Raw genomic sequence first — 22,025 nt, 5'->3', positions numbered from 1 at the left:
ATAGTGGATTGTGGCAAAGAGTAGCCAAGGTTATCTGGTGCTTCAGATTAAGTGTAGTCATTGTTTTGGGTCTAAATTCAGGCAGCATTTTGATGACATTGTTTTAATGGAAAAAAACACACATAGCTTCTAATTAGACATCGCCTGAAACTTCCCTTCCCTGACAGCAGAAGAAATGGTGAGACAAAAAAGGATGTTTAGGGACAGTATCCCAAAAGGTTCAAAGGACCAAAGAACAATCAGCACTAAATTCAAGTCCCAGATGAAGATAAGGATATATTTTATTTTTCATACACACACACACGTTGCAGTCCTAACTTCTCCATAACTTTCAATAATCAACACATCTGATGGCTAAGGAAATAATGATCCAGTAAGCACCAGAAACTACATTAGCTGTTCAGCATAGTTTAACGGGGAACTCAAGCCAATGTACAAGGCAGTCCGAAGCAAATGGATGAGCTCTGTCTACTGGAAGGGATCCACTCCGCTCTGCTAAATTAGTGGGGGACAGGAGGAGAAGAGTTTTCTAAATATCAGAATAAGCCAGGGGAAAAAAAGGGTTTTCAAGAGCGCCGTACTGTACATCTAACTTTGCCCAATTCATAAAATTTCTTTAGAATTGTGGGTTCCATAGACAAGTTATAAACATGAAGTGTGGTGCAGAAACAAATGAGGGGTTAAATTCACTAATATCAAGTTATTTGCTGTATGCTTTATAAAGTAGCCTTTATAGGATAGATAAGACATAAATGCTACGCATAACCAGTAGTCTCAACACCACAAGGACTCTGACCCAGAATCAACAAGACCTGATGGCAAGTAGTCTGACAGGGCTCTGTACATTTATGTTTACCAGTTCTGCATGCCACAGCTTCCTTAGCCAGTTCACTACGTAGAATGTAGGTTCCAGGAGACGTACCTATTTTCTGTAAGTCCCTAGCAATCACAGGCCAGGCAGGAAAAGACAACAGGATGAAGCAGCACTTGTACTGCCAGCCTGTTTTATTCTGGTGTCTTAAGGTATGTCTACACTGCAGCTGGCTTGTGCCAATTGACTTAGGCTCATGGGACTCCAGGCTAACGGTCTGTTTAACTGTGGTGTAGAGACTGAGCTCTGCCCCCGACCCCCTACTTTGCAGGGTCCTAAATACCAGGCTCCAGCCTGAGCCTGAATATCTTGTGAAGACCCGCTAAACCAATCACTGATCACTCTCCCGTCGACTCCTGTACTCCACCGGATCGAGAAGAGTAGGTGGAGTCAACAGGAGAGCATAGTGTGGACCTCACGGTAAGTAGATCTAAGCTATGTCAATTTGTGTTATGCTATTCACGTAACTCAAATTGCGTAGCTTAGATCGACTTTTCCCTTTAGTGTCGACAAGGCCTCTGTCTCTTTCATCACAGATCCATTTCTGGTATTCCTTGCCTATTTATGTGGGCCAGAGTTGTGTATCTAATTGGTTTCTGATGAATATATTCTTTAATCTTACTTGGAAAATACTGAAGGGACAGTAGGGCTGTCTTAGATCTCTGGATGGGCCATTTCCTCTCTTCTAGTAGTACCACCGGCTTTTAGCCACTCCTTTGCTCATGTGAAAGTATCTCAGTACTGAAGAGATGTGGAAAATCTAAATATGATACCCCACAAGATCCTTTCTTTAGGTTCTTAATACTCACCTATCATGTAAGAAACCGTCAAACATTAAGACAAGTTTTAGCAGTTTCTGATAATCCTTTTAGACACTGCTTTCCATTGGGGGACGAAAAACAGTTTACAGGAGCCTCAAATGAAAGTGAGCCTATGAGATTACTCTGAGGCTTGCTGCCATAAATCTCAGTATGACAAAGTACAAACGGGATTAAATGTGTAACAAAGATCCAAAACAAGAGAGAAAAAATTCATGCTGGAAACTTGAAATGATAAGGCATTTGCTTCTTTACTGTAAGCAATGCTCGAAGACCTCAGTTTCATGATTCTTTAATTCAAATGTAAATAATTTTCAACAATAAAAAATGAAGTCTCCAAATTTGCCTGGGACTAAAGTGAGCAAGATCCCGTAACATAAGAAACATTTGAGAGACCTCCTTGTTGCCAGTAAGACCAAGGCACACAGGCACCTCCATTCCAAAATTTTCCCGGAGTAAAGCAAAAACTGAACCTGACACTTCACTTCAATTATCACCTCCTTAGTAAGACGGACACTGACCAGTCAATGATGAACTGTTCTCCCAACTAAATCCCGGGAAGGAGAAGAAATCTTTTTTCCTCGTTTATTGTGCACCTATGGTTTCTAACAAATTACAGAACTACTTAATCACTATCTTAGCTGCTGTTCTGTGTTTTGACACAGATCAGCTAGTCATCCTTCCTCCTTAACATGGTTGCTAATAGCTACCTTGCTCTTAGGAAATGTTCTTAGAACTGTGCCCAGGCCAAATGGAAAGCCTTCCTGGAAACACTGCCCAGGATAGCAAAGCACAGGAACTGCTGATGGGGCTAGAGAATTGGGACATGAAGAAACCCAGGGAACCACCTGTTAGAACTATGGACCCAGTGCTTGACAGTCCTGCTGCTGTTTGATTTTTTGGGATGAGTGGAGGGGAAAGACCATGCTGTACCAGTACCTTTCCCGATTCATATATGCTTTTTCCCCTTAAGCAACAGACTAGAGAAAGATTCCTGGAAGCAGGGGAGCTGGAACAATTTGTATAGTGGGGGTGCTGAGTGCCATTGAAACAAACTGTAAACCACTTCAAGTCAGGGGATGTGGCAGCACCCCCAGCACGCCTAGTTCCAGCACCTATGCCTAGAAGGCCATAGAGGAGGCAGACAGGTGTTAGGTTGGAGCGAGAAAGAGGACAGAAACGTGATCCTAGGAATCGGGAAGGTCAGGGGGCCATTTCAAAACTTGAGCTGGATCCCAGGTTAGTGACCATTTTTCCATGACAGCATCTCTTTCCTTGCTGGGATACTTCAGAGTTAGAGCTTCCCTCCCCACCCACACCCAGTTCAGGCAGAAAAGCCCTTGCTGACCTATTCTCTGAGTGAAATTAACTAGTTTGTCATTTTTTAAATGGCAGACAGAAAAAAATTAATATTTTTTTTCAATTCAACCCAGGTAACCTGACAGTATTTAGTGGATATCATAATATTTCTTTGCCAGCAATATAAGATTCCTCCTCACTCACCATAACATACAAATATATTTAACCTTTCTTCTTCTTTACCATTTCTTGTTGCCATTTTAATGTGGCAGTGAGCCAGTTTTTAGGAGTGGATTTGTTTTATACAGACAGATCCCTCAAAAGTGTTTTACAGCTTTCTAATTCTCCATACTGTGAAAAAGCTTTGAGAAGTGAAACTGATTTACTTGAGCTTTCATCACAGCACATAGGTCATTTAGCAGAGCACAGACAGAGGGAACATAGATAAACAGAGGAGAAAAGTAAATTTCAAAAATATTTTAATAGTGAGCAGAGGCCTCCTCAACCAGCAACCCCTTCCCTATTTCTGCTCCTTTTGTCCGTCTACAGTACTCTTTCCCATAAACCACATGTTCTGAATCATTTAAGATCTAAATTGACATAAAAATAACACATGTTCTGCTGCTTGCAGCATTTCCCCAAGGGAGATCAAAAAGTTCAAAACATTTTTTTCAAGTGACACAGAACAACAGGAATGGCAAGAGAAAAAACTGTGACATCATGGTATTTTTAAACATCATATTTCTCTAAAAAGAATAAGGGTTATTACCAATGGCCTTCTCTAATGCTACAGCAGACTATCATTTCCAAAAAATGTAAACAACAATGAGCAGATCTGAAAGCACAGAAATCAACCAATTAACAATGGCTAGTTTAAACAGCAATTGGAGAGAACTGGATGTTCCTTTACCTATTTATAATACAAATAAAACTAAAAGATAATGTATTTATTGTATACGTTTTCCTTAATCCTATTTAGGTTTCTGTAAAGTGCTGCTTGGAAACTTGAGGGCGGGGAGGGAGGAAATCTATATAGAATTTCACCCTGCATATTATCTGTTTTTCCTTTTGTTTTAATTACTAAGTACTTTTACATGAAAAACAGAATCTCTGCTCCTCAGCTGGTTCATCCTGTTCTTTATTTCCCAACTGGTGTTGTTATCTTCTGTTTACAATATAATAATTCACTCATCAACGGAGGCCTCATCTACATTAGAAAGATGAGCCATTGCTGACAATGGACATCAGCCATGGGTGAAGCTGAACGAGTGCTGAACAAAGTTTAGTGTAAGTGTATGAAAGACAATGTTCAGCTCCATTTCAAGAAGAGGTTAAAATCTCACCAAGTTCTAAAAAATAACTCATGGATCGGAATTAAAGCTGTTGTGGAGAGATGACTATACATTCATTTCTTTGCAATTGATAATAATAAGCCTACTATGTGGACAGATTTAAATGGCGCTTACCTTTGAATGCATGAGGATTTTCCCCATCCCTTTCTTCCTTAAAATTACAAAAGGGATAAAAGCTAGCCTTAACTACGCACAGGGTAACCACTTCTTCTCAATACACCACTGCTTGCAGAGGACAGAACCCAGCTCCTACAGCTCTAAAAACACAGGCTTCTACCATCTAAGCTGAAGGAAGAATTCTGGTAGCTGCCAGCTACTGAATGGTCCTTACATTCCTTAAGGTACAGCCACAAGTCAATGGAGGGCAGCATGTTCACATAAAGAGAGCCCTGTCCGATTCTTATCCATAGTGTCCGCTGCTAGTCCCAGTCAAGTCAATGGAAAAATACACCCTCTGTCCTGAATGAGCAAAATTCAGCCTATAACGCCCATTTATATGTAAATATAGCTCAAAATTAGGGTAGATTCTGAGCAAAGCCACATGACCAAAAATGCTGTAAAGATAGAGCTGGTGATGGAACTGGTTTTGTTCTTTGGGAAAACCATCCACTTCTACCTAAATTCATTTTTCATCTCCTCCCCCACCATGCCCCCTACCCAGAATTTTAATTCTACAAATAAAAATATTTTAACTCCCAAATACTGACTGTGCTACTGCATTATTTCATATGGTTTTCTCAACTAAAATTTTACAAGAAAACATAACCTGATCAAGTTGGCTATTTTTAATCTAAGGTATGTTGTTGGGTATTTGCCTGACTCTGAGAAAACAGGCTGTAAACAGAGGTACAAAAACAAAACTAATGTCAGGTAATTTCAGTAGACTACACCAGTAGCATGTAGTTGTATTAAACATTAGTCCATGGTAATAACAGGCACTACTATGAAATATCCTTTCAGCTAGATAGTTAAAATTGTAAAACTGCATCAGAGTGATGATGTATAAGGCAAGGAGGACAAACTGTAAATATTACTCCAATATTTGGACTATCAGGATCTACAGTTTAAACAGAATGACATTTAGTTAAATAATTCAGTGCATTCATTGTTTTAGCATCATGGTAACACCCCTGTAAGTTAAAGCTGAAAAGACACTTTTCCCTCTATGGTTTCTGTTAATAACACACTCAAATACTTTTTGGGATGGAAATTTCTCATCTTACGCTGGAAAGCTGCATAAAAACATAGTATAAATAGATGGGAAGACAAGAGGGGAAGGTTGATCTTTTCTGTACTATAATAATTCAAAGCTATATTTATTTTTCACAATATTGAGGTGGGGAAGATGCCAAAACCAAACATGGAATTCAAAACCTGCATCAAAACTCTACCCCTCCCTGCCCAACTCTTCTCTCTCTCCTCTCACTAATTGTGACTCCACTGAGAGATGACGCCTGTGTTTGTCTATGGCTCCCCGCCAGAGCTTTACCCAGGCAAACCATTGGGGGCCTATGTAGTTTGCCATTTCTCTCCTGCAGCAGAAAAATGCTATTTTTTTAAAATAACAATTGCTAGCTGTTGTGGCCTGGAGACTTTAACTGTAATGAATGTGCTGTATTAACTCTTCTGAATAATTTCCATGAGACTGGAGGGAAGAAGAAACTTATTGCTTTATTTCCATTCTGCACAGTATCTAAATCAACCCAAGATCAGGTTTACTTTTCCAAGCTTGAACATAATATAAATAACGCCTTCATCTTAAAGGAAAGAAAAGCATTTAAATAAGGGAAATTTATTTGTAAACAAGAAAGCTTGGGATTCATTAAGGGAACTATATATTATAGTCAAGTTAAATTTTAATGCTCAGGTGCCTTGAACTATAAAAATGGAATCATCATCAAGCAATCAACATTTAAAAAAAATAAAATCAGATTTGGATATTTCTGGTGCACTAGAACTGTAACATCCAAGGCTTTCATTTTCAATATGGCCTTGCAAATAAACTATCCTTGTTTAATTTTGTATTAAAAATAATACAAAATAACATTTCTTTTGATTCTCTCCCAAAGTACTGATGACCACCTAACAATATTACAATAAGCAGTAAGTAACAAAGAAAATTAAAGTATGTACTTGCTCTCACACATGCGACATGCCCACTCGGTTTCCTTATACATCAACTAATTAGAGCAACTCAGACTCAGTGTATTAAGTTAATGGAAAACAGACATCTACACTAAATCTGTATACATACATGTACTAGAGGAAAGGAAGCACCAGAAATTCAACTTCAGTGTCAGTTGCTAATTAATTGTTAGTCTGTATCACAAAACAAGTGCTACTGGAACCAAAAAGAAATCTCATGCTGTTACATCAGTGCTACTTTTTCCAATATCTCCAGTTCTCACAATGTTCACCTTTGTGCAAAAGAAAAAAAAAGTGGCTACCAATTGCATTCATATGTATATTATTTTTCCACGTCCTAAGTGCCCCTTTTCAGTATCCTCCTCCTATAGTTTTGGAAGTGTTAATCCAAGGCATTTCCTTTCCATATTTGAGAAATAATACATTTAAGAAAAAAACAAAAACAATGTATTGTTAAAGTTTCAGTCTATATCTTAGAATTTGAAGAAACCCAAAAGATATAATTTTTTAAAGAGCACGTAGGTTTTTAAATTTTGACTTGGTAGTGCTGCAGTACTTAAAATGTGATGCTCAGAGGAAATTATAAAGACTTATGGCCCTCTACCCCCATCAAAAATAGTAAGTAAATCCCTAAAGTAAAGTCATTAAGAGAGGTAACAAAGCAAACTCAAACCAAGCCATGTCTGCCAATATTCACACTATTTTTTCCATCTATTTTGACCTTTTCACTTATAGTGTGGTACATTTTCTCATACCTAAAGAACATGCAAACCTTATGAAAAACCACAAATATAAGATGGTACTATTACACGATTCTTTTGGGGGTTAGATCAAGCATGAATTACAGGAAAAAATAAACATTTTGTGGACAATTGGGGTGTTAACTAACTGAGTGACACCAATTTTTTTTAACCATTTATGGACTTATTTATATAGTGGTTTTCATTTTTATTTAGGTACTTATTTGGGATACAACTTTTATTACACAAGGGTCTAATTTTATACTCTTTGCTCAAGCAAAATGAGTTCAACACTTGTTACATATATTGTGTCTGTCAACAATTACTAGACTGTATTACAGCTCTGAATAAGGTTTACTAGCACTGTTTTAAATGATATGATAAAATGCTTGAAGAATGTCTATGGAATTTTTAAACCTGACCACAAATATTTTCCTGTTTTTTTTTTAAAAGGTATCAACATACAATGTTGATTTTTAGGGGGAAAATTGAAATGATGCTGTGAAAACCTCAAACTACAATACCCGAGTAAAGTGCAATACACTAAAAATAAAGATAATTTTAAATATTTTTTACTGTCAATATCTTCATTAATAGTTTGCTTTTAAAGGACTGCATTTGAGAGCAGATTACAGATTATTACACAACTGTGTTCTAAAATTATATTTTAGACTAGCATTCTAAATTCAGCACATTTCTCTTTAGAGAGAAAGAACAATTTTCTGTTTAAAAAAGGTTTAACAAAGTGCTTCATATCTCTAACAGTATTCGAAATTTTTAAAAAGTGAGGAAAACATTCTTTTGAGACCCCTAACAAAAGCGATTTGCTAAACTGCACCAGCATTCATGTTAACATGTTTTCTATATTAATCAGTGATTCAGTCTGATTAGCAACTAAAGTAACATCAGAAAACACTTGACTACTCAGTTTTAATTACTATACTTAGCTTCTCCACTACCTGTTATATGCATACCTAAGGTTGAGTTAAACATTCTGTGGAATAGAAACAAGTGTATATATTTAGAAAAAGAGCTTAGAACTACTTTAAAGATCTAAGGAAAGCAAAGGAAAAAGGCAACTTGTGGCAAGCAAGTTTGAAGTGCCTATTACATTCAAATATTTCATTGAAGTTCAATAGTCTTTAACAAATACATGCTTATATAATACATCATGTTTTTCCACAGCTAGTAGCATAATATGCCCTTAATATGTTCAACCCGCTTCACGAAGGGCAAAAAAACCATCAATACAGGATTTAAAATGGCACAAGTCAATTCCTGTTAACTTTAACAAATATCAGCCAACACTTTGCCAAAAAATAAAATAAAAATCCTCTCCTAAATACACCACAGATGTTTCCACTTCAATTGTAAAATCCCTGTGCAGATACTATACTTAACAGCAGTATAAGAATAATGGTATTAGACTTATATAATGCAATTGTAAAAAAACTGAACATACAATATATACATTAAGTACATAAATATTTTGACACTTTCTTCCTTTTCTTTGATTATGTAAAGTCCTGCAAAAATATAATGGTCAAAGATATATTATTAATATTCATAAGGTTATGCAAAAATATACCTACAAATTACAATAATAAAGCAATGTGTTATTGAATGTATCAGCCAGCCCAAGGTAATTTTTTTTTGGTAAAAATATGTGAACATTTAGTAACGTAAATGTATAGCCTCATGATTCTAATCAAAAGTAATGAAAGACAACACTAAAATAGGAAATTGGAGATAAAATTAGCAAAAAAACCCAACCTTAAGACAACTTCACTAAGTAAAATTAAACATTTTACCATGTAAAATTATATATTTCTGCACAAATACTATGGAGGTACACTGAAGAATTTAAAGACATTACAAAGCAATTTACTCTTTAAAATTAAAAGAATTTTTACAGCACTAGTGAGGTTAGATCTTCTGCAGTTATTTTAAATAAATAAATAGATAAATAAAAATCTCTCAACAACATGTAGATTAAAAAACAAAACAAAAAACCCCAACCACCTCGCCCTCCCTCATGCTAGTCCTTTGTCTGAAGATGAAATCCTGGCCCCATAAAAGTCAATGGAATTTTTACCATTGACTTCCAATGGGGCCAAGATTTCAATCTGAGAAAATAAATTTGTTTTCAATGCACTTATTATTTTATGAAGACAGCTTTTCAAAATTAGAACCACAATTAATTCATGTACTTTAAATAAGCATATCCAAGTATACCCAGTGTATCATAAATATACCTAAACTATTCTCCAAAAAGTTTGGCCCTATTGTGGCATCCGTTTTTAGGCTGAAATCCTCGTATTTCAGTAGGGACTTCTTAAAGATGAATAGGATAGTACAGTCCTTTTATCACATTACATGTAATTTATTTGAAATTCATATTACACCAGGAAAAAAATTTATATCAAAGACTAGACATTGAAAACTATCTAAAAATGTTTGGTAAGTTTTTAGTGATTACTGAGACTTCTTTTATTGTCCTAATAAATTTAAAATATACTGATTGAAATCCTTGCCTGATTGAAATCAAAGGCAGAGCTCCAATTGACTTCAGTTGGGCCAAGGTTTAACCCAGTATCTTCAGAAATTAAAAGAAAAAAAATATATATATATATATATATATATATATATACATATATATATTTACTTTAACTATTATAACATCCATACTAGTAAAAACTTGACTAGCATTTCCATAATAAAAAAAAGAGTTACTTTATCACATTTGAGAAGATAACATATTACACTGCAAATGTAACACCTGACCAAACACTGAGTTCAGTGATTTTTTTTTTCTTTGTGCAGTTTTAAGTGGACCTGATAGTATACATCAATGATTTATTGATTTATCAAATATTTAGACTGGCTTTCCTGTTTCAGAAGGCCATATTCCATATTTCTAATGTTAATTATAGAATTACTAAAACTTAACAGAAGATGTATAATTGAATATCCTCCCTGATACAATACTCATTTTAATATCTGTCCTTATTTAAAAAATGGGTCAAATGCTATGCCAGTAGAAAACATTATTTTACTCCAAGTTACAAACTTTGGACCTTATCCTGCTTTCACTGAGGTCAATGACAAAACTCGCTTTGACTTATGTTATCGTAAAATCAAGCCCTAAAGCATGGATTTTTCGATCTCAGAGCAAGTCTAGACTACAAAATTAAATCGACCTAAATTGCGTCGATGTACAGCCACTGCAGTAGCTTTTGCATGTTCATGCTATGCTCCTCATGTCAGTGGTGTGTCTCCTCACCAGGAACCCTTGCACCGATTTAACTGTCAGTGTGGGGCATTGTGGGACAGCTTCTGAAAGGCAGCAAGTTGATGTAAGCAATGCAGTGACTACACTGATACTGCATCGACCTAACCACATTGACCTAAGTGCTACGTCTCTCAAGGTGGTGGAGTTATTAAGTCGGTGCAGTGGGTGAGTTACATGAGTGGGAGCTACATTTTAGTCTAGATATTTACAAAGTTAGGTCAATATAAACTGCCTTATATCGACCTAACCCTATAGTGTAGACCAGGGCTCAGTCTTACTCACATGATTCCCTAGAAGCAGAACCATATTGAAGAAGATATTACCTAGCTAAAATGTAGATATGTTAAAAGTACTAAATCTAGGAAAAACAAAAAATGTTTTTGCTTTCCTCTAAATCAGCATTAGTTTTCTTCTTTTATTTTTTAATTGAGTACCATTCTTATTTTTAAACAGCTATATCACACCATTTCAAATAACCTTTTTTTCTAAAAGACAGTTTAATCTAAAAATAACAATAAATTGTTCTGCACTCCTTAAGTTTTCTTAAAATCAAAGTAGATTTAGAGTCCACATGGAAATTAACATATATTAGTTATTCCAACCAAAATTTCCAGTTGAACCTGTCAGGTTTGCTAATATGTAGAGTAAATAATTACTCAAATTTGCACTGCTATCCTTATTAATGTAGATATATACTGTGTGTGACTGAGAGAGACAAAGAAAAATATAGAACAAGTCTGAAGATAAACAAAAATAAAAATGCCACACTTTAGCCCACTTTAAGACATGGAAAAATAGATACACTTATAAAGACTTGCAAAGGATGCTGTATATTAATTTATTTTATACAAATTATTAAGGGGCAATATTCAAGAAAAATAAATGAAAAACCAAAGAAGAAATCAAATGCTAAAGTTAGTGAAATAAACTTCAGAACTCAAACATAAATCAAAGACTGTTTAAGTCAACCTCAAATTCCATTTCAAAAAGGACTTTGTCATTTTCAGTAACTCATATCCACCAAGTGAACAATCATACAGTATGTGGGTGTACCCTGCAGTTGCAGCTTTCTCAGCATCTGAGTTCTATGTTAAATTGTAACTCTACAAGATGTCTGATTATTTATTTATTTTATTTAATATTGAACCTTCAAAGCACTAGATTTACCAGAAGCAACAAAACTACACACCAGAGTATGTTAGTAATATATTAAAGGAACAAGTATTATTCCCCTCCTCCCATTTCCACCTGCAAGTTAAACTGGCTTTAACAGCCTGAAGACACCCTACAGTAAATGACTGCCTTGGCAATATTGATAAAACAAACAACTCATACGCTTTTAACCAATGACAGAAAACATTATTCAGTCTTCATTGTATCCAAAACAAACTGCTATTGATATCCACATTTTAGAATTAATTAAAAAATGTACGATTACAGACAATAAAACTCCACTAATACTCAAAACTTCTAGGCAATTTCTTTCACACACAATGAAACACACCATCCATGTTTCTATAAGCAATAATTAACATCTAAAGAACAAGATAATCCAATGTAAACAGCAGTATCCATCTGCAAATTAACCTAAATAACATACTTTGAATTACACTACCGATGAGTGACTACAACAAGACCATCAATAGGTTTTTTACATTTCTACCCAGCCCTAAGATGGCAGCATTCATGCACAACTAAAATAAAGAATTATATCTCCTGTTCTCATTGTTCACTGTTTATTCCAGCAACATAATACAAAATTTGAATAAAATAAATACATAAGTAAATAAATAAATAAATAGGTGATGAAGACACCTTAGTTGGCCATCAGATATTTCAAGTTCTTAGTATGAAAATTAATAAGAATGAAAAAAGCTACACATACATTCTTAAAGCTACATACATTATTAGTTTCTCTGTGCTTCTGTTTCTTAAGTATATATGGTAATTCCTCAGACTGATGTCCTGCTGTACCAAATTATGCCCAGAAAACTAGCTTTCACAACAATGCTAAATTGAGACACTGAAATTTCAAATAATCTTAAATTTCTTTGCATTTCGTTTTCCTCCTTAAAACAAACAAACAAAAATTACTAAAGCACAACTTAACAACATTAAAAATAGGCGCAACACCATACAATGTTAAAACAGGTAACTGGGTGATAATGCTGCAACAAACTTGTTTTAGCAAACACTTTCCAAATGGCAAAGAAGTCATTTCATAAATCAAAGCCAGAGTTTTGTGTTCTCTTTCAAAATTAGGAAAAACAGCTTTTTTTTTTACTCTTACCTGTGTATAGTCAAAGTCAGAAAGTGGAGCTATACTCTTGATGTAGTCCATTCGAAATTGGTTTTCTGGATTGGCCAGTGGAACTGGGGGTATTAAAGTGCCCATTGCTGAAACTATAGTCTAGAATTGGATAAAACAAAAACAGACACTTTAATCTGGCTAAATCTAAAATACAGGATCAATAGAAGATAATCCAGTCTGATCAGCAAAATGGGATTTCTCTACACAGTCCTAGAGAGCATAATACTTTTGGCTTCCAGTGTACAGAAGCATTTAAGCATAGTATAAAATGTGTTCTTACCACAATCGCATCTTTAACATTTTTCCGAATATCCAGTATTTTCTGTTTCTTTTCTCTGAATTAAAACAGAATTAACAATTTAATTTCTCTCTCAAACCAATTCATTTAAATTGCATTCAGAATATTTTACTGACTGCTTATTTGCTATTTAACCTTTATGACAAGCTGACTGAAAAGAACAGTAAGAACAGTTTCCATCCATCACTTTTGCACATTCTATAAAAAACAGTGAAAATAGATCTCTACCTATTCTGTCACATTAGATAGTCATAACCACATCTGCAAAGCTTTCCTGGTGGGATTGGAAGTCATTCCTTCATTTCTATAGCATGCTAAATCTATTCCCCTACAATTTAGAACATATATTGTATAGTTAAAAACCTTATATATCTAAAATTAGCACACAATTAATATTAAATACTGGCAATCAGTTTTTCAGAGAGAAATCATGTAACCCAAGAATACATGATGATTACATTCACGCAAATTGGTTTCAGTTTTATGCTAACCACCACCAGAAAAACCGCAGCAGCCCCGTCATCCTGTGTATGAATTGATATATATCTCTATATTGCACACAGATACAATATTAGTTATTTGCTGCTATGCAAAAAGTAGTCGCCATGTTGTTGCTACACAGGGGCCTGTCAAGCGCTGCAGTAGCAACAGTGTAAAATACAGTAGAGGGGCAGGAGCAGAAAATACAAATATATAATAGTAGTAATTCCTTGCATTTTTCTTTGTTTGCAAGCCAGTGTCAAACCTCCAACACACACACAGGGTGGAAGAAATAGATAAATTATCCAGTGTGTTGTGTGTTAATATGTTTCAAATGTATATTTACAAATAGAAGACACAAAATATCAATTATTCTTACTCTGAATTAAATCCATTGACATGCAGGATCCTCATTTGTTTCACAATAGTGCTTTTTCCTGACTCACCAGCTCCTGGAAGAAAAAGACAGAACACTGCCATGTACACACGTTTTTTTTTTTTTTTTTTTGGTGACATGTTAACAGCATCTCCCACCTCCAACAGCATTTATATACATGTATCCATGTGGCTCCCACACAGAGCTCAATCTGTGCACTTTTCACATATTGCTCATTAAAATTGCCTGCATTTTTTGTATCTTACACACACACACACACACACACACACACACACACACACACACACACACTAATCACATAGCTTTTCCGTTATACCCCTACCATGGGGAGCGCAGGCAACTGCACCTTCATCTCCCCCGCCTTCCTTACCCAGCAGGAGCAAACGATGTGTGGCTTTATAAGCCAGTCTCTCTTTCTGTAACTGCTTCTCTATTTTTTTGTTGGCTTCTCGCTGCGCTTTCTCATCGATACGCTGATCTTCTGTTTTGCTGTTGCCCAAACACCCCATTGCTGCCGCTTAGGATGGATGTCAAATTGTGCTCTTTCTACAGAGATTTATTTACAGGAAATATGTAAGAGATGATAGGTATTTATATCCCTGCGACGGTTTCTCTTCTCTTTCTTCCCCCGGTCGCTCAAATAAAATGGTCTCTAGTCGCTTTCTGATCAAACACCGTTTGTTTTTTCTCCCCCAAAGAGGTACAAGGAGCAACGGGAGAGAGCACAGTTTAAGCTGAAAAAAAAAAATCTGTACAAAAATGTCTAACACACAACGAAAGCGAGAAGAGCTCCTCCTGGAAACCAGCCTAACGCTGCTCTCCTCTCTCCCTCCCCTCCACACACACAATCCCTATATTTCTCTGTAAAGGTCTATTTTTGTCTTTCTGTGCTCAGCACTGCCTCTTTCTGTGAGACCAGGAAACAGCCAAACTACAAACCTCACACAAGCGAAGAGAGAGGGAAAGACGTAAAAACTGGATGTACCTGGATCGTATTGGATTTGTCCTGCAGCCTGCTAATTTTTTACCCCGAAAAGCGCCAAATTGTGTCACAGAAATAGAGTTCTAGTCTTAGTCTCCTACTTAAATTAATACTAATAAATAACATAAATAAATAATCTAGATCCTGCTGAATCCCGGAAAGCATGATTTCTACAAAAACCCTGAGCCAGTATCTGGAGCCTGCCAAATTTTGGCCCCAAAATGCCAAATTCTGATTTTCTTCATAGAAAGTCTAGCCCTGTGGCACCAAATATGTTCTGGATTTTGGTACATCAGACCTGCAAAAACCCAGATCTCATTCATGGATCCTACCCTGTCAATTTAATTTTTGGCTTTCAACCCCTCCCCCACACCAAAATTCCTTGGCATTCATAGAGAACAAGTATAACTTACTGTACTAAAAAAATCTGGATTCCGATACACCCCAGTACATGATTGCCACAAAAATCCAGCTCCTGCTCCTGGATGTTGGCAATTTTTGGCCCTAAACTCCAAATTCTAGTCTAAGCAGATAACAAGGGTAGCCATCCCTCCTATTACACTGGAAAGAATCTGGCTCCCAGTGCACCCCCTCCCATAGCACTGAAAAACATGTATCTGGTTTCTTCTACATCCTGCCAATTTTTAACCCTATTCTCCCCAAATCTGCTATCTAAATAAAGAAAAAAATTTAGCAGCTTCTTAATGCCCCCCAAAATTCAGATTGTTGTGAACTGGCACAGCAGCACCACAAAAATAGATATCCAGCACCTGGATCCAGATAAGAAGAACAACAACAAAAGAAAAACTTTCTCTCATTCTTTCTTTTTTTAAAAATTTAAATCCCCCAAATCCTACCAGCTAAATAGAGACATGCAGCTGTCCCAATTCTACTGCATAATCCAGTGTATCCCCTATTCAATACCATATAATACATAATATCCAGCATCTGGAACCCGCTGAAACAGTGTTTTGCATTGGCCCCAAATTGTATCATCAAAACAGACAACCCATGCCCTGTGACGGCTCCTAGTTGGCCAGCAAAACCCAGCCCCAACATCTCAGTGCAAGAGCAATACATGCACAAAAGGCACGTGTGTCCTTGCAGAATCCAACCTTTTTTTGACCACAAAGCTCTAAATTCTAGTCTATACATAGTGACCAAGCATAGCTTCTCTTAGTCTACTTAAAAAAAAAAAAAAATCTAGTCCCTGAGCCATCCCGGCAGACATGCACTTTAAAAAAAAAAATCCAAACATGGACCCAGATCCAAAAAGGTATACCCCCATTTTTCATCTCTGTCCCCAGAATTATTATAATTTCTAGACACACAGAGAGAATCACCATTCATTTACATTTACAGTCCTTAACTGGATTTTTCAAGTGCTCCTATGTAAGGATGGATCAGGGACCAGATTTTGACACAGTGAAGTAGGAGCAGCTATACTTGGGGTAAAATCCTGGCCTTAATGAAGTCAATGGGATTTTGCTATGTACTTCAATCGGGATTTAACCCTTGGTCTTTATTTAACAGATCGTAGATGTTTGTCGCCAAAAGAGAGGCCCATGTGTGTTTTCACATTGCTTTTTCACTGAGATGTCAGGGCATGGAATATTTGGATCAAGTAGAAGCAGCAACATGAGCTGTATATTTTGACAGTTCAATTTGGGAACTAGGGGCTAAAAACATGGCAGGATCCAGCAGGTTCCGGTGCCGAGTACGTGTCTTTGCAGTACCGTTGAGCAGGAAAGCATCACAATCTGGAGTTTTGCAGCAGAACTTGAGAAGCTGCTCTTCTTTATTTAGTCTGTAGAACATTTGAGTTTGGGATTTATAAATAAAAAGGTCTAGCTGGATAAAGGTTTTTGCAGTGCTGCTGCATTACAGGGTCTGCTGCATTCTGGAAGTTATTACTCCCCCCAATTCCTTAGACAGTTGAATTTGGAAGATTAGGGTTAAAAACTGGCAAGGCCTAGAAAGAACCAGATCAGTATTTTTCCAGTGCTATTAGGCCAGAAAACATACAGATCCAGATTTTTCAAGTAAAATAGGAGCAACATTTGTTTTCTATTCAGATGATACAGTCTAAATTTGGGACCCAAAACTGTTGAGACCCATACGGAGTCAAGTGCAGGATGTTTTAGGCTTTCTTGCATGAGGATGCATTACAAACTAGAATATTTTGGTGCAGTAGCAGTAATTATACCTGTTCTCTATTAATGCCATGGAATTTTGGAGCAAAGACCAAAACCTGTATGGATTTGGAAGGATCCATGTGCCAGAACTGGGTTTTTGTGACATTTATGTCTTATGTGCCAGGATCCAGACTTTTTTTGGTGCAGTAGGAGTAACTAGACTTGTTCTCTATTCAGGCACCAGAATTTGGGATTTTGGGGCCAAAAGTTGTCTGGATCCAGTTGCCAAATCTGGGTTTTTACAGTACCCCTAGTTCTGGTATGTGTTGGGGTCTGGAATTTTTTGGGGGCAGTCGGATTAGGAAGACTTGCTCTCTATTTTGATGATACAGAAGACTCTGCCAAAAATAGTCAGGATCCAGGTAGATCCAGCTTTTACCTTTTTCCAAAGGGGAGAGTGTTCCTTATTTCCTTTCTGTCCTTCCTCAACCCTATGACCCTCCCTGATCACTTCCTCTTGAGAAGGGATCACTTAATTTGGGAATAAACACATACATGAAATTTGTGCACGGAAAGAACAGAATTGTGTTTAACTACTATTATAATCCAGTCTCTTTCTCTGCACAAACTCAGTACTGCCTCTCTAGTCACAGTCAAACTACAGAACCCTTCACGTAGAAGTAAATACACCCTGTCTCCTATTGTTTTGGAGACAGATCACAACTTTGACACACACAAGCACAGAAATAAATCTATTCTTTGAAAGTAACCTAATTATCATTCAATCTCTTTCTTTAGACTGCCCAATTTCAGCAATGCCTCCATATCAGACCAAGAAATAGACAGAACAAAATACTCCCAAGGGTAATGCTAAACCCCATATAAAAGAAGAGAGATACCTTCTACTCCCCCTGCCCATGCCCTTCTCTAGAGCTTGGTCCTCCTGAGACGGACAACGTGTTTTGTTTTTTTGTTGTTTTTTTTAAAGACACTTACACATTCAACCTATGCACTGAAATATAAGTTTGTGTGCCTGCAATCATAATTCAACCTCTCCCTCTGTGCTGTGGACAAACTCCGTTTGCCTCACTGTGAAACCAGGAAACTGTACACACCCTTCAAGTGAAGAGAGAGCAACTAATTTATTTCCTGCTCTCCCTCTCTCTCAGACACACTCTCTCCCCACTCTAGATCCTGTTTCTCCTGAGAAAGAAGCATATAAATTTGAGACACACTCAGATGGAAGCTGTGTGTGTGTGTGAGCATTGCTTCTCTTTGCGAGAGAACAATAACCAGACCCCTCAAAGCACACTTTTTCACTCCAATTCCGCTTGCATTTTGAAAGGGAGAAAGTGTCTATAAACAAGAAGAAATCGTGAGGATTAATAGAGAAATCACACGCAGATAGCCCAGGTTACTGCTCTCGGGCTCGTCCTCCCCCCTCCCAGGGCGGGCGTAATGTAGCCCCAGCAGTTTGTACTGCGGTTGCTTTTTCTGCAAACTTCAGGTGGTTCTCAAAGCTGCAAATTCCTGGCAGCCAGAACCAGCAGCCTTCCTTCACACAGTCACCGCTGTGGATTTCAATCTGACTTCGTAGAAAGAGCAAGAATAAAAAAAAAAGGATATAAATAAAAACTCAAGCCGGAGTGGAGCAAACAGAAAAGGCAGGCTCTTCCTGCCTGCAAAGACGCCTTCACTTTCACAAAACTCTCTCTGAGCACGGCCACTATCCGCAAGCGCAGGCATTGCGCCATCCGAGGGACGCTATGAAGAGAGGAATCACTCACACACCTCTCTGAGGAACTCCCAGTGCACCTACCAACTTCAAGGACACACACTCAGATAAATTGAACTCAGCTGTACATATTGCTCTTAATCCCCCTACAAACAGGGGACTGAAGGGGAAGAATATTCTAACGCTGGAAAGGTAGCCAAGAAAAGGTGATCTCTTCGCTGAGAGAGAATTATTAGGTAGATCTGCTCCCATTAACCAATGTAGGCATCAGCCACATCTTAATACAGAAATGAAACTACAAAAAACTGTCAGTGCAATTATGCTACAGTTACAGATTTAAAAAGACATACAATGCAAGAACTAAAAAGTTAATTAATAATATTAATTTGACCACCTGGCACATAATACTTTTGATGACAAGACTGTTAAATACAGACCTAAATTAAGTATGTGCCATGTGGAACAGTGAGCTCTGAAAAAAATTAGCTTTTTATCTTCGTGTTTAAATCTGTAACCTTGACAATGCATTAATAAAGAGGGGGTCTGCATTTCGTTTTCCCCTCTAAAAGAAAAAAAGAAAGGAGTTGAGTAAGAAAAACTGAGTGAAGATTAAATTTGCACTTATATGGCCAATATGAAGTTCAAATCTGTTTAAAATCACTGGATAGCAATTTCATTGACGTGGACAGCTTGGAGAGGGCACAAGAATATAACCATTCATGAATAGGTTTCCCAAGCAGAGTTTCAATTTGGGCTCTCTTCCCTTCACCTCCATGACTCAGTTTACATGTCCCCCTTCCTATGCCCTACTCCTTCCCCCAGCATCAATCATCAGGACTCCCCTTGGCAATACCATGTCTTACTTCTGTCTTTTTCCGCCACCCTCTCAAGTCCTCAACAGCACACTCATCCCCCCATCTAAGGCCTCAGGATTAATACTGAAGGATAACAAGGAGCGTAAGTAGGGGATGCACAAGGGTGGGGGCTGTAGAGCAAGTGTAGTCAGGAAGGAGAGGGAAAGACCCACAGAGAAAAGCAGTAGGCAGACTGGTCTCCCAGGGAAGTGGTGAGAGCCATGTGGGAATCAGGAACTGGGATCCAGGAAACTGTGTAGCAGACCCGATATCTTCTGGTTACTTCAATTATAAGGCATCCAGTGAAGGGCATGTGTGCAACGTGACTGATACCTCTCCTACTGAGCTGCAAGACAACTTCTCTTCCACTCAGGGAGATTGGCCTCATCCAGCTCTGCTGAAGAAAGTCTGGGGAAATGTCTACCCTCACTCCTCAAGCACTACAGGGACTGAATTTAGATTCTTGTAAAGCAGGGAGTTCACAGCTTTGTTACTTCTTTTGTTTAACTGGAGGTATTTTTCTATAAAGACAGGTTATAGTATGGCAACTGTACATAAGTTTACAACCCATTGATAGTGGGCCAGGACCTGAATTTAAATGGGGGTTCTATTGAACCCACCATTAACCAGCACTCCAGGTTGCCTTTACTGCATGTCTGACACCACAGTCCTTGTGTTGGATGGATTTGTGATGTGCTAGGATTGCCTCCATATTTATTGCAAACACATCTGGTCTCCGATTTGTTTACCAAGTAAAAGAAAAAATAAAAGGCATACATTTAAAATAGATGCACTTCAGTTCTTTTACTTCTTGATAACACTTTTATTTGAGAATTACAGTTTTCACGAGGCTGGGAAATACCTACTTTTATCAGTTACTAATTATTCCACCATGTGCTACCTGTTCAAATTCACAGACTAGCTTTAATGCTAAGGCCTGTAACAATGGTCAGTGGTCTCACGTGGCCGCTAATTTTTGTAAAGAAAATGTGCCTCTCTCTTGCATGGATCAAGGTATTCTATACATTTTTAAATGATTGCACAGTGATGTAATGCCTATGTGATATACAGGAATGTTGGGAACATTATGGTCTTTATTTTCTGGATTGACTGGATAGGAGTCAGGTTTACATAAATTTATATCCATCACATGATAGATGTCAGTATCAGGTGACTTCAACAACTGCAGCTACAAAGTTGTGTATTTGGTTCAGTTCCTGATCTTGCATCAGGACTCACTATTGCAGAGGAGGGTTGCCAACTTTCTAATTGCACAAAACTAAACACCCTAGCCCCGCCCCTTCCCCGAGGCCCCACCACTTCCCCAAGGCCCTGCTCCTGCTCACTACATTCCCCCTCCCTCGGTGGCTTGCTCTCTCCCCCCCCCCCCCCAACTCACTTTCACTGGGCTGGGGCAGGGGATTGGGGTATGGGAGGGGGTGAGGGCTCTAACTGGGGATGAGGGCTGAAGGGTGGGGACAGAAATGAGGGGTTCAGGGTGCAGGAGGGTGCTCTGGGTAGGGGCAGAGAGTTGGGATGCAGGAGGGGGTATGCGCTCTGGGCTAGGGGTGTTGGCTCTAGGATGGGACCGGGGATGAGAGGTTTGGGGTGCAGGAGTGGGCTCCGGGTTTGTGGGGGGCTCAAGGCTCAGGAGGGAGTTGGGGTTCGAGCATGGGCTTACCTTGGTCAGCTCCTGGTCAGCAGTGCAGTGGAGCTAAGCCTGTCCTGGCTCCACGCTGCACCCCGGAAGCAGTCAGCAGGTCCCGCTCCTAGGTGGTGTGGGGGGGGGGGTAGGAGGCTTTGCGCACTGCTCTCGCCCGGGCCCCCCTGCCCCCGGCTCCCACTGACTTCTGTTCCCAGCCAATAGGAGTGCAGAGCCAGTGCATGGGGCGGGGGCAGTGCGCAGAGCCCCGTGGCCCCCCTCACCTAGGAGCCGGACCTACTGGCCACTTATGGGGCGTAGCGCGGTGCCGGGACAGGTAGGGACTAGCCTGCCTTAGCTTTTCAGCACCGCTGACCAGACTTTTAACAGCCCCGTCGGCGGTGCTGACCAGAACCGCCAGGGTCCCTTTTTGACTGGGCATTCTGGTCAAAAACCAGATCTGTGCTAGCAGATCCAAATACAAGATCAGGGCCTTGAATAACCATGTGATATTTTCATCTTTATCTTACCTTCTCCTCACCTCATGCATCTATTTATGACCATTACTCATTGAGTCATGTGCAATTTAAGTTTTATGCTCTCAGGACAGTGACCAGAATTGGGTTGTGTGTGGGGCCAAGTATATTTCTGGATGGTTAAAATAGCAAGTAATA

At 38.3% G+C, this 22,025-nt stretch overlaps 1 protein-coding gene across 3 annotated transcripts in view; it reads right to left on the bottom strand.

Annotated features, from left to right (window-relative positions):
• The window catches only part of GNAL (G protein subunit alpha L), a 340,721-nt gene that overhangs the window by 188,435 nt on the left and 130,261 nt on the right, over positions 1-22,025 (bottom strand). For 2 of the 3 annotated variants that reach the window (XM_048840218.2, XM_048840219.2), the window contains exons 2-4: positions 13,986-14,058; positions 13,109-13,163; positions 12,808-12,927 (exon numbers count right to left, since the gene is read on the bottom strand). In XM_048840218.2, coding sequence (XP_048696175.1) covers positions 12,808-12,927; positions 13,109-13,163; positions 13,986-14,058 — 248 coding nt within the window. Of the gene's footprint in view, positions 1-12,807; positions 12,928-13,108; positions 13,164-13,985; positions 14,059-14,373; positions 14,859-22,025 lie in introns of those variants that run through there. The other variant, XM_048840220.2, reaches the window with a different exon arrangement.

The sequence above is a fragment of the Caretta caretta genome, chromosome 2 (genome assembly GCF_965140235.1).
Source record: "Caretta caretta isolate rCarCar2 chromosome 2, rCarCar1.hap1, whole genome shotgun sequence".
Classification (NCBI taxonomy): domain Eukaryota; kingdom Metazoa; phylum Chordata; order Testudines; family Cheloniidae; genus Caretta; species Caretta caretta.
This window is presented reverse-complemented; position numbering and strand designations above follow the sequence as displayed.